General features: G+C 43.6%; 1 protein-coding gene across 2 annotated transcripts in view; it reads right to left on the bottom strand.

The window, feature by feature from the left end:
* CA10 (carbonic anhydrase 10) overlaps nt 1–762 on the bottom strand; it is a 485,859-nt gene extending 485,097 nt beyond the window's left edge. For both annotated transcript variants that reach the window (XM_037809183.1, XM_037809184.1), the window contains exon 1: nt 27–762. In XM_037809183.1, coding sequence (XP_037665111.1) covers nt 27–87 — 61 coding nt within the window. In that variant the 5' untranslated portion in view covers nt 88–762. The remainder of the gene's footprint in view (nt 1–26) is intronic.
* Nucleotides 763–13,446: the final 12,684 nt, after the last annotated feature.

Raw genomic sequence — 13,446 nt, 5'->3', positions numbered from 1 at the left:
GCCCGCGACTCCAACGCGTCCGGTACCTGATATGCAGACGATGAAATTGGCTTGAAGAAGAAAAAGCACCTCCCAGACTATTTCCATCCTCTGATTCTCATTCCAAGTGCATCACTCGACGGGAAAACAGGGGGGAAAGGGGGGAGCCCGACACGGCACACACATACACACGCACACACAAACACACACACTCCCGAGCGCACACTCGTACTCCCACCCGACAGCCGGCCAGGAACAGTCAACCCCAAGATCAATATCGCAGTTTGAAATGTTCCGGCAAATCTCCCCTCGGGCTCGACGGATGTGCGCCCCAGATGTGCTGACACATGTCCGATGCCTCGCTGCCCCGGAGGTCTCCCTGCTCGCCCGTCTCTGCTCCTCGTACGAGCGGAGGAAACAACACTAGCAGCGGCGGCGGCAGCCACCTGAAGACAACAGCGCTGGGCTCTTCCTGCACAAGCGAGACCCCGATCCGCCTGGCGCCCCAAGAAGACATAGACGATAGCCCCCCGCCGGGCCGCGCCGTGCAATTCCGGGCCCCCGGCAGCCCGCAGCTCGCTGGCTAAGCCCAGACAGTCCACGACAAGTTGCCCTCGAAGTCCTCCCCTCACTGGGGCATGGTCAGAGGGTGGCTGCTCCGCTCCGGGGCCGTTCTCCTCCTGCTTCCGGGGGCGAGGGGAGGAGCAGACACAGAAGAGAAACAGAGAAAGAGAGGCAGGGATTATTGCCCGACACCGCCGGCAGCCAGCAGCTCCGCCGACCCTCCCTCTCCCCAAGTCCGCGCGCAGCCTGCCGCCTCGGAGCCCTCTTCCGGCCGCGCATGCAGGACGCGGAGCTGCAACGGCTGGACGCCTGGGACTGGGGCGCGTCGGAAGCCCGCGGGCTCCCCACGTCGCGGGCGCGCGCGCGCTTTCCGCTCCTCGGCTATTTTCCTGGGTTCCCCAGAACCCCCAGTTGCCTCGCTTCCATCGCCCGCAACTAGCGCCGCCGCCGCCGAGATTTTCCGCAATGTAACTGCAGGGGTCGTTATTTCCTCGCCTACGGGAGCCCGACGCTTCCTGATTCGGATAGGAGGAGGAGGGCAGGTGGGGGCGGGAAGAGGCGGAGGAGGGGGGCTCGGCCAGGTGAGCGTCCTCGCCTCCGCCCGGGGCCCCAAAGTCAGCCCCGCCGCCGGGCGTCCGGGGGCGGAGGCAGGAGGCCGATGGGGAGGCGAGACTGAACTCGGCCATAAGGAGTGGGAGAGGGCTGGCTGTCGGAGGACTGGCCCACCGCGGCCCCAGTCCCCGGCTACCAACTCCGCGCTCCGCCCGGTCCGGGCTGCCTCTGCCACTCTAGGATTCTCGACTTTCTCTTCTCCTTAAAAAGAACTTCGCGCCAGCAGCTAGGCGCGGGAGACCTGGGCGGGACTCAACCAGGGAGTGCTGTGCGGCGCTCTCCCTCCGCTGAGGAATATTGAGGAATTTTTTTTTTTTTTTTTTGCATAATTCATTCCCTGCCCTCTCCCTCTCGTCCCTCTCCTGCCCCCCTCCTCCTTCCCCTTTTCCGCTCCAGTGCCAGAACACTACTTACCCCAGAGTTCTCCTCACTGCAGGTTCCTAGATCAGATGCAACTCTCGCTTGCAGGTCCCTCACCTCTCTCCTCCCGAAAGGGGGAAAAAAATCCCTCTTTACAATTCCGAGTGCGAGCAGCGGCGACTGCCGGCTGCGCCTCAGCCCGGCTCCGGGAGGATCCGGGACTACTGGAACCCCGGGCTTTGGGGGAACGGCCTTCCCTTCCTTCTTTTATTCTCTTTTTCTATCGGGAGGTTCTAGTGCATTGGAGGCTCTTCCTGGGCTTCATTATACTCTCTGCCAGGGATACCCAGCAGCTTTCTCCGAAGATTTCCCCGTCAAGCCCCCGCACGCGCGCGCGCGTACACACACACACACACACACACACACACACACACACACACACACACACTCACTCACTCACTCACTCTCACGCCCCGCGCGCGGCTATCCCCGGCCCCAGGGGAAGTGGGGGCGGCGCGAGCACCACCCGCCCCGGAGGCTGAGGTTGGAGTCAGCGGGTTCGCGGAAGGTCTCGGGGTGAGGCGAGCCGACTAAGGCCTGGGAAGATGGACTTGGACCTGCTCGGCCGCTTGGGAAAGAGATCTGGGGGAATTGGAAGGAAACCCTGCGCTCGGGACTGTTTGGCTGAGAAGAGGGCTGGGAGCGAGCGGGGGAAGGGAAAATCGCAGATTTGCATTGCCTCCGTTGCTGCAGCAGTGAGTGGTTTGTGAGAGCCCCCGACAGACTTCCTTAGGGACGCTGAAGAAGAGGAGGGTATGGTAGGGGGAATCCCGGCAAATAGCTGGGATTTTTCGGGGCGCTTGTAGGGATTGCAAACTGTGACGCTGGGAAATTTTGCACAAGCGCGGATGGACACAAACACACATAACCCGCAGGGTAGTTCTGCACTTTTTATTTGTGGTGTTTAGAAGCCGTTTTAGAGTGAGCGTCGAACTAAACACCCGCAGGAAGGGTGCATAAATCGAGGTGGGGGAGGGGGGAGAAGAGAGTACTGATTGTCAGCAGAATCCATCTAGCGGGCCCTGGCTATCGCGGCACCCAAGCTGTGTGGTACCTTAGGGTGCGCGGTCCGGGCTAGAGGAGTTACCATGTGGTACTCCCAGGATTCTTGAGCTGACTCCAGTATGCTCAGGAGTCTGGAGGGCTTTGCAGATCCGGGAGGGAACCGAGCGGAACAGCATCTCTCTCTCACAGCTGCCCGGGCTGGGCCGGCTGCAGGAGCTAGGGCTGCGTCGTCGCGCTGCCTCCAGGGATTCAAAAATGAACCGCCAGCAGATTTACCTACTCGTTAGGAAGGTGGTGTAGCTGAGGTAGCTGTTCTCCGAGATGATGGCCAAAGACTGCAGGTGGTCGACACATTAAAAATCTAGGTGCAGATGAAATATATTCAGGATTCTTATTTAGAGAGCCTGGAGGCTCAGCAGGAAAGGCACTGAGACCTCAGAACTTGAATTTGAGAGAGTGAGAATTAGCCCATTTGGGAAACATACGGGGGTGTTTGCCTCAGTGCCTTGCAAAGTTGGCAGCACGAAAGGGATTTTTGCGGGGAGAGAAAAAAGCAGTTTGCCAAAGATGAACAGATCCACCCTAGAATGACCCTCCTTCTGCTCTTGGAGAGCAGGATATGTTGTCAGCAGGGGAGCGCTCTCTTCTGGAAGCAGGAGGAGGGTGCCTGTTTGCTTTTTTTTTAAAATATTTTTTTAAATATCACTATCCAGTTACTTATTAATTAATTCTGCAAATATTGAGGGCCTTATATGTGGCCAACACTGTGGCGACATGCTGGGGTGTTGGTTTTTTTTTATTTGAAAATGCCTGATTCTTGTTTTCCAAAACCTTACAGGCCATATTTCCCTCTACATTTTGCCTTTAGAACCAATGCCAGTAAAATAATGCTTATTTCATCCCCCCTCTTCTGCCTGTACACTTGCCTTCAGACCTCCTGAATAACATTTAATCTATTCCCTTCTAACTAGTGCTTTCAATCAAAAAATCATCAACTCATACAAAAGCATTTAAGTAAAAATAGTAGCTTGCATGTATTGCTTGCTTGCTGTATGCCAGGCATTGCCAAATCCCTTACACTAAATATCTCACTTAATCATCATACCATCTCTGTGAAATAGGTACCATTATTATTTCAATTTACAGCTGATAAAATGGAGGCCCAGAGTAGTTGTTTGCCCACAGTCTCACAGCTACTAATTGGTATGTAGCACCCACAGTTGGGCAGTCCTATCTTAGAGGCCCGGCCACACCCCCTCCCTACATGCTTTGGACTGGAGGAAGAGTATGGTGTTGGGGAGGTCGTTGTGTACTTGGGCAGAAGTATACACATTAAACCACTAGAAGTCAATCAAAGGATGAAAATGTAACAGCACATTAGCAGTTTAGCATCTAACTACAGTACTTGGAATTGAGAGAAGGAGAAGATCACTGGGAATTGGGTGTAATCAAAGGCATTTTTAGTGAAAGAACCTGCTAGGTGCCAGTGCTGTTCTTGGCACTTGAAATACTCTAATGAACTCAATTCCCCCAATTTTTAGATTCCATATTAGCATTTTCTACAAGAAAGGACAATACTTTCTTCAATCATCTCTAGGCTTAACTTACTCCTTTTTATAAGAAACTCTCCATCTTAATCCAGAAAATAGCTCAAAGAAAAATGTATTAAGCAAGAACCTTAAAGCTGGAGTGAATTCTGTCTTCAGTCTTTTGAGTTTTTTTTTTTTACCTGCAGAACAAAGAAATGATAAAACTCCCATAAAGCTACAAAATATTTCTTCTTAGCATTTTTTCATATTTTGATGAACTGGCAGCCATATTTTGAAAACTATATCTCCCCCTCCATTGTACCTGCATTCATCTTTTGTCTCTTTCATTTTGTCTTTCTCTTTACATTTGTCCACTCCAAATGCAGTGCAAATATTTTTTAACAGAAAGACTTGACTGAGCCCAAGTGTTATGGGCAACCTCAGTTGCCACAAAGAGAGCAGAGATTACAGTTCCAATCACTAGGAGAGGAGAATGTTGCATTCCTTCAGGTTCTGTCCCTACTTCCTCTTTCACTCTACTCCATAGTAGAAGGAATGGCTCATCTGATTGGTAAAATGTTTAAGAGCTTAACTCCATTAAGACATTCCCCATAAGGTGAGAACATTGTATTACAAGGTGAAGCAAATCCCTTTCTCTTCCCCCCTCTCCCACTCTCTTAGTCAACCAGCATTCAGGAACAGTGGGTTCATTACATTATTATATATCAGCATGTGCTTCTGTTCTCCAAGGAATAAGCAACCCTAGAAGGAGAGGGCCAGTAAGTTATCTGCTTTCTAGCAGTGGCTGGATTTTGGAGTCACAATTCTCAATACGGCTGGGAAAGCATATTTTGAATCATCTTTGTAGACCCAACCATCCCTACAGATAATTTCCAGTTCTTGGGGGCTGAGAGGGGGATGGGGAATGGGGAGTAATTGGAAAGTGCCTTTTAAACTTATGACTAAAATATATACTCCAATATAACCAAATAATAGAACATTTTGGGACATATAATGCTTAATTTAATGAAGGCTCCATCCCCATTTAGGAACTTTTTTTCTTTTTAATCATTAAAGGGCAAAGGGAAACAGAGATTAGTGATTAAGCAATCCCTGACTTCTATCCAAAAGTTGAAATTACTTTTAAAATGAAAAGATATATCATGTTCATGGATCAGAAGACTCAATATTGTTCAAAGTGTTAGTATTCCCCAAAGTGATGTATAGAGTCACTGTGATCCCAGTCAACATCCTGGCAAGTTTTGTTTTTGTAAAGATTGATAAGTTGTTTATAAAATTCATATAAAAATACAAATGACCTAATTAGCTTTAAAATGAAGAGGAAATCTGGAGTTACTACCTGACTTTAAGACTTATTATAGAGCTACTATAATCAAGACAGCAGGGTACTGGCATCAAGATAGACAAATGTTAATGGAACATGTAGAGAGTACAGAAATAGATCCACCCATGTAGGTTCAGTTGATTTTCAACAAAGGTAAAAAAGCTTTTCCTTGGAAAAAGAATAGTCTTTTCAACAAATTGTGCTGGAACAATTGGATATCCTTTTTCAAGGAAAAAAAAAAGTCAATCCATACTTTGCACCATATACAAAAATTAACTCAAAATGAATTATAGACTCAAATGTAAAACCCAAGTCTAAAAAACTTCTGGAAGAAAACATAGGCAAAAAGTCTTTATAAACTTGAATTAGGCAAGTATCTCTTAATATAATACCAATAGCACAATCCATAAAAGAACAAAAAATAAATTGGACTTCATCAAAATTAAGAACTTAAGCTTTTCACAAGATACTGCTAGGAGAATAAAAATAAAAGCTGTGATTGCAAATAAAATAAGTGAAAATTACATATCTGACAAATGACTTGTGAACAGAACAGGTAAAGAAGTTTCAGAACTCAATAATTTAAAAAACACCCAATTTAAAATTGGGCTTAGAATTTGAATAGATACTTCACCAAATATATATATATTTGATACATATATATATATATATATATTTGATACATGTATATATATACACACATATATATATGTGTGTGTATATATATATATACATATATATATATATGTGTACACACACACACACACACACACACACATATATATATGGTTGGCAAATAAGTGCATAGAACAATAATCATCATTAGTTATTACAGAAGTGGAAATTAAAACCACTACACATCTAAAATTAAAAAAGCAAAAAACAAAAAACTGGCCATATCAAGGGTTGGTGAGGATGAGCAACAACTGGAACTTTATATATAAAGTTAAACATACACCAACCATATGACCCAGTCTTTCCACTCCTAGGTATTTCCCCAAGAGAAATGAAAGCTTATGTCTACACAGAGACTTCCATAGCAATGTTAAATGTCCTTTATTTGCAATACTCATAAGCTAAAAACAACTAAAATGTCCATCAGCAGGTGAATGGATAAACAAATTGTGGAATTCTTACTTATCAGTAGAAAGTGATGAACTATTGCTACCTGTGACAACACGGATGAATCTCAAAGTCATTATGCTGAGTGACAGAAGTATGATTCCATTTATGAAATTCTAGGCAGTATAAGCTAATCATTAGTGACAGAAAGCAGAATAGTGGTTGCCTGGAGATGAAGGCAGAGGGGAGGGGAAAGAGGGAAGGTTTACAAAAGAGCACGAGGAAACATTTTGGAGTAATGGCTGTGTTATCTTAATTGTGCTGATGGTTTATGGGTTTATGCAAGTGAAAACATCAAATTTTATGTTTTAAACATGTACAATATATTTTATGTCAATTATACCTCAAAATTCTCCATTCAAATGGAAGAGTTAGTTTTTGCAAATATAAGGCAGAGACTATAATCACAAATAGAGATATCTAATAAACTGTGCTGGACTGGCTTAGAGAAGCTCAACCTTACTGCACTATTGTTCTATCTGAAGTATTATTTACTACCAAATTACTCAGATTTTGAGAAATGTTAAAAATGAAAGTTGTATTTTCTGTAATTTGGAAGCTGTGGTGTAATGAAGGATCACTGGTACTGTTGCTGTATCTTTATCTGTTTTACAAGTATTGGATTATTTTGTTATAATGTAATAGCTCCTTCATAATTAAGTGGGAAGATTTCCCTTGAACATACTAGAAATTACCCAGGTCAATTGTCCTGGAGAGAGGCCAATCATGGGACAGAAATAAAGACTTGGAAGATGAGCTTTAGACTCAGGCTGAGCAAGGAACCCTTCCTTCTCTGTGGGCATGTGGAGGCCAAGGAGTCTCTGTTTTGTGGTGATGGAGTAACTGGCTTCTGCCACTGAGATATGGACCACATGCCAGGCTGGGAGGAAGCCTTGTAGCAAGGCAAGAAGGCATCCTGGGGTGACCCAATAAGATTGGCATGCATACTGCAATCCGACAGTAATAATATCTAGGAACCAGTTGAAAATCAAGCTCTGAATGTTGTTCCTTTCTACTGTCTCTTCAGATGACTATTAATAAACACCATAACCTGCTGTGGGAAATTTTCTGTGCCAATACTTGGGCCACAGTGGTAAGGCGGATCGCAAGTCCCAAGACTAATGTGAGGATGGTAGCAGAAGCAGTTTGTGGTCTCCCCAACTGCAGAGTGTGATGGACAGTGACACAAAGTGCAGGCCATGGGCAAAGCAGAGAGCTGCGTGGTATAACAAAGATGAGGGATCGTGATGGCCCTGGTGATGGGACAGATTGTGAGCCCAGTTGAGACACCCCCTCCAGGTGCCCCAAGAGACTGTAGGAGGAAAGACCCTCAAAGTGGGAACCTGGATTCTGCTATCCAGCATACTGGGTGAGGCCACCAAGCAGTGCATCACCTATTGCTGCTGTAACTAATTACTAAAAATTTAGTGGCTTAAAACAACACAAATTTATTATCTTACAATTTTAGAGGTCAGGAGACTGATACGAATTTTATGGGGCTAAAATCACAGTGTTTGCAGGGCTGTGCTCTTTATGGTGTCTCTAGGGGAGAATCTGTTCCTTGACTTTTCCAGCTTCTGGAGACCTCCGCATTCCTGAGCTCATGGCCCCCTTCCATCAGTGGCTTTGCTCTGAGCTCTGCCTCCATCCTCACACCCCCTTCTCTGACTTCCCGGACTCCCCATTTCCCTTAGAAGGACCCATGTGATTACATGGGACCCACTCGAATAACCCAGGATAATCTCCTCATCTCAAAATCCTTAACTTAAACATACCTGGAAAGCCACTTTTGCTGTGTAAGCTGACATACTCACAGGCTCTGCGGATTAGGACATGGGCATTTTGGGGGCCATTATTCTGCCTACGGCAAGCAGGTACAGATTTGCATCACAGGAAGTGACAAGTATAAATCAATGGAGCTCTTTGTGAAGTAACTGAAAAAAGAAAATCTTGCCACCTTTCAATATTATGCAGTAAAATATTCATATTTTCAACAGCGCGTTCATATGGGTTATCTGAGACATTGGTGTGGTAACTTTTTTCTCTATAAATGAGTTGATCAAGAGGAGATGTTAACATATTTGAGTGGCTGTAGTTCACGTCTCTGGACAAAGAATATCAGGAGGCTGTAATTGCATATACGACCAGAACAGGTTATTTTCCTCCCTGACATCATAACGGATAACAGATTAGTTACTTAATAGTGTTCATTATATTTTAAAAATAGGATTTCTTCTCACCCATACCATAATTTGTAATCAACATATAAAAATTTTATTTTTTTAATGGAAGTAGCTGAAGTTTGTTTCTATCAAATGTTTTGCCTTATCTGCTATTGGCAGTTGAATAATTACTAGAAAATGATACTCACTAAGAATATATTTATTTGTCAATTATTTGGGTATCATTTTGGAAGTTAGTGAAATCCATGCTGTACTTTTATTCTTTTCAGTACAGTTAATCTCTCACATTTCTAGCCTCCCAATCTCAAGGTCTCATAGATAGCAGATTCGTTTGCAATGAATAAATAACAGGCACTCTGTAAATGGTTGCTGAAAATTCAAGTAAGTTTATTTGTTTGCTTATTAAAATAACTCCAGTCTTTCTTGCATTTTTGTCATGGATTTGATGGTAGATGTTTCATAGCTCATTTAAAGTGCACATTAATACAATGTCAGAACTTATCTACTCCAATCCCCTTAATTTTCAGTTGAGAAGACGGAGGCCTAAAATGAGGTTAAGTGATGCATTCAAGCTCAAACAGAGGTAGAGGTAGAGTCAAAGCTTGAGTCCAGCCTTCCTAATTATGTACGTTTTTCAGCCGTTTATTCTCATCATTCTATTGTTACAAAGTAATACAGTGCGGCAGCTGAAACATACCAAACCATACCATTTGGTGAAAGAAGCTTTTCACAGATTTTCTGTATTCCGTCCAATGTACTTTCAAATTCACTTCACCAATTGTGTGTTTGTGTGTATGTGGGTGTTGTTTGATTTTGTTTTTGTTTTTGTTTTTACATTAAACACTTTACAGTGAAGTTTTATACCAATGGAACCTTTTTCTCTCCTTCTTAAGCCAGCTGCAGGTAGCAGTTAAAGAACAATATACAGGACTTTAGTTTCGTAATGGATCCCAGGTTTAAAGAAAGGCAACGGTCTGCCCCACCTAAGCTGGTATAATTTCGGAGTTAGCCACTAGTGCCTAAAGTTTTTAAATTATTTGCCAACATTTTTTTCATGTTCAAAATTACAAAAATTAAGTTTAGCTTTTCATTTTTAACTTTAAAAACACCTCCCAGTTCTTCATTCAGCATTTTCTACATGCCGTATTATAGACTCATATATCCCGTTTCTTAATTAGAAAAATCCACAGAGTGAGCATGGCAGACAGTCCCATCCCAAATATTTGGGGTCCTGGCACAAGCATACAAGTCCATGGCTCTTTCCCCCATTCCCACTCCTAGCACTGCCCCAAATTGTGAAGGGCCTCATGCAGACATTAGATACCTCAAGCTCAAGTACCTCAAGCTCAAGTACCTCAAACCCGAGCTCCACATCCACAGCTTCCCCCATAAACACCTTCCTAAATAGTCATGTCTTAGCAGCCCCTCAGTTCCAATTGTTTGCTCACCAGCACTACAGTCTCTCCTGGGGAATACAGACCTGTTCCCCTCCCCCCAAACAGTGTTAAAATATCAGATGCTTAGGTGAAATAGCATTGCTTTTATTCAAAGCATTGAATGTGTTCAGTAAGTGAGGACTGCTGCAACTGGTAGGCTCTAAAGAAATTATTTTCCCATATCAATGCAGAGGATAGGACCCTGCTGTAGAAGTTTCCAGATGTGGCTTATTTTCTGCTCCTGTAAATGGGATTTCCAGATTTTTGCCTAACTGCAACAAGAGTATTTTCTCCCTACAACTATTGTGTGGATTTAATAAAGCAGGAATTGAGTTACCAAGGTAGGAAACCCTCAAAGCTCTGTCTCTTACCTAATTGCCTCCAGATAGAGGAGAAAATTCATTAAAATGACAAGAACCTCCTGCTAAGCAGAACAGAAGTGGTATGAGTAGCCATAAGCCCACTACAGAGTTAATAACAATTGAGACCAAAGGGGTTGGTGAGAATAGAACTTTCCTTAAAAAAATGTAACATGCTATTATCAGGTACCCCCAAATATCAAGGCTGCTGTAAATGCCACCTAAACTTATGGCCAAGTGATGGTTCTCATCTCATTCCAAGTTCAAATACTTTCTCTTAATGATTGTTTGAAGACCCTATAAATTTATATTACCTTGTGCTGAATTTCCTCTGGGAGGGAGAATGTCATAAAAATTACATGTAAAGTTATATTTGGTTTTAATCCCCCATATTGTCATTTCTTTAGGGAAAAAAAAATGGGATTTATAAATGGATGTGACTGAAACCTTAAGTAGATTCAAAATGATCAGCTATTAAAATAAAAATGGTATTCTCTTCCTCCCTTTGCAGGGGATATTAAAAATGTAATGCAGGTGTGAAGGTGAGTTGGCAGAGACTGGAATCATAGTAAAGGCAAGACACTGTGCTAAGCTAAGAACCCTCTGCAGGGTAGCAGAGGCCAGTGGGAGCAGCAAAGATCCACTATGGCAGCTGTGGCTCAGCCAGTAGTGATGGAGGCAACTTCATTGCTTTCTGATAAAAAGATGGTGGAAAAAAAGTTGGTGAAGGCCACAGTGACCCTGTCAGTTATATCTCTAGAAATAGTGGCACCAGGAAGTATCAGCCAAGACGATTTTTTTGGATGCATGTAAGATACCCCTTAGGGACTCCTAAAAATATTGGCCAGAGAGAAATATGAAAAAATAAAAAGAAAAGAAGGAAAAAAACGTCTTCTCTTCATTTGAAGACTCCAACATCTCATAATAAAATAGGAATTCCTAGCGGCTGTTTCGCACTTCGCTTTCCCATGAAATGGGAAGCAGACTGGTATCCTGCTCTTGTCATTTCAGATTTTTGTTAAAAAGCAAGTGAGCAGAATGAATTCTATTTTCTCCTCTTGCGTATGTCAGTTGCAGAAGTATGTGGTGGTAGTTTGGAGGTATTACCATAATAATTTTTGGATTCTTGGATTCAGTTCAATCAATTATTACTTGAATTAGCTTGTTCAGTGATACCCTGTGATCAAAGAAAGAGAATAGGGTTCCTTATTAGGCAGAATGTGGGTGTTGTCCCCAAAGACTTCTCATTTGCAGAAGTTTCATAAAATTTCCAAAGACAAATTGATTTCAATGTATTCTAAGTATAATGACTCTTAAGGAGGTACATGGTGATAGCATCACAAAATCAAATGAAGAGTTTGGATAAGGCTCACTGATACCAGGCAGTACAATGGCTCTAGAATGGTTCTGAGACTGATTTTGTCCAAGCTGTTTGGTGGCTGGACTTTGTCAGGAGAGCCTTTTCTCATCACCTGTCTCCCAGCTGTCTACTTGAAACCAGCAGGGTGCAACCTCGCGCCTAGATATGCCTTATCTAAACAGAGGAGCAAGGGCCAAACTTAAAATGAGGAACCCTGAAAGTAAATGGACCTAAGAATCTCAGCCTAACCATTCCCCACTGAGAGGAAGGCATTCTTGGCTACCTTAATGGAAACCCAAACTAGATGATGCAAGCCCAATGAACCAAGCAGGTCCTGTCAGGAAAACTAAACCCAATTACATCTGTGATGTGGCATCTAGTTCTGAGATTGTTGTAAGAAACTGGAAAGTGGAACCAGCTGGTGCTTGCTGGGGTAAAGAGCTGTTGCTGTAGAGACAAAACAGGATATAAAACAGAATGGATTGAGTCCCATCTCCCTTCTCCCACCTCCCACCTCCAATCTTCTTCTAGCACCCTCTCTTGGCCAAACGTAATGCAAAGCAAGCTGAAAAAAAGAGAAATGTGCTTGACAGAAGCCAGCCACAGCATCACAGAGTATGGAAGGATTTGGAGCTAAACGTTGGAGCTAAAAGTTGATAGTAACATGACATGGACAGAGGGAAATTTAGCCTCTAAAGTTGCACAGCCACATTTGTGGTTATTATCTAAGTTTTTGAAGATGAAGTATTGAGCCTCCACTGGTTTCCACAGTGCTTGCTGAGATTGAAACAGTATGCTTCTCTCTGATTCATCAGCTGTTCTATCTCACCCACAATTTCATATGTACTTGACTTTCCAAAACCTGCTCATGTGTTAGGCTCTCTCTGCCCTATGAGATTAAGCTGTTTGCCCCACAGTCTCTTTACCTACCTTCAAATCTGACATCTCATAACTGTGGCTTGCTTCCACCACAGTCAAAGGCTGAGCCTTCCTGATAATCACAGCTGGGACCAGCCCCCAAATAGCTAACAATACCAAGGATAGTGCTTCACTGCCATATCCCTAGAACCTGTCAGAAAACAAGGTGGATGCAAAAGGGAAAGAGATATTTTCTGGTCTGGAGACTCAACCTCAATACCATCTGAGTTAGAGAGGCAATATAGATGACCTACAGATACAGAGACCATTGTGGAAACTCAGAGGGGGAACACCCAATATGAAGCATGATAATAATTGGGTAAAGCTTGGTGGCAGAGGTGAGTCAGGTTACACTTTGAACTCAAACATATGCCAACCTCAGGCTCTATGGAGAACACACTTGTACTGATTTGTATATTTTTTATGTCCCCCAGAAAAAGTCATATTCTTTAATGCAATCTTGTAGGGACAGATTGATTGATCTTTTTGCTTAGGGTGTGACCTCTTGATTGAGTGTTTCCATGGAGATGTGACTCACCCAACTGTGGGTAATATGTGTGATTAGATTATTTCCATAGAGGTGTTACCCCACAAATTCAGTGTGGATCTTAATT

The sequence above is a fragment of the Choloepus didactylus genome, chromosome 18, assembly GCF_015220235.1.
Source record: "Choloepus didactylus isolate mChoDid1 chromosome 18, mChoDid1.pri, whole genome shotgun sequence".
NCBI classification, from domain to species: Eukaryota; Metazoa; Chordata; class Mammalia; order Pilosa; family Megalonychidae; genus Choloepus; species Choloepus didactylus.
This window is presented reverse-complemented; position numbering and strand designations above follow the sequence as displayed.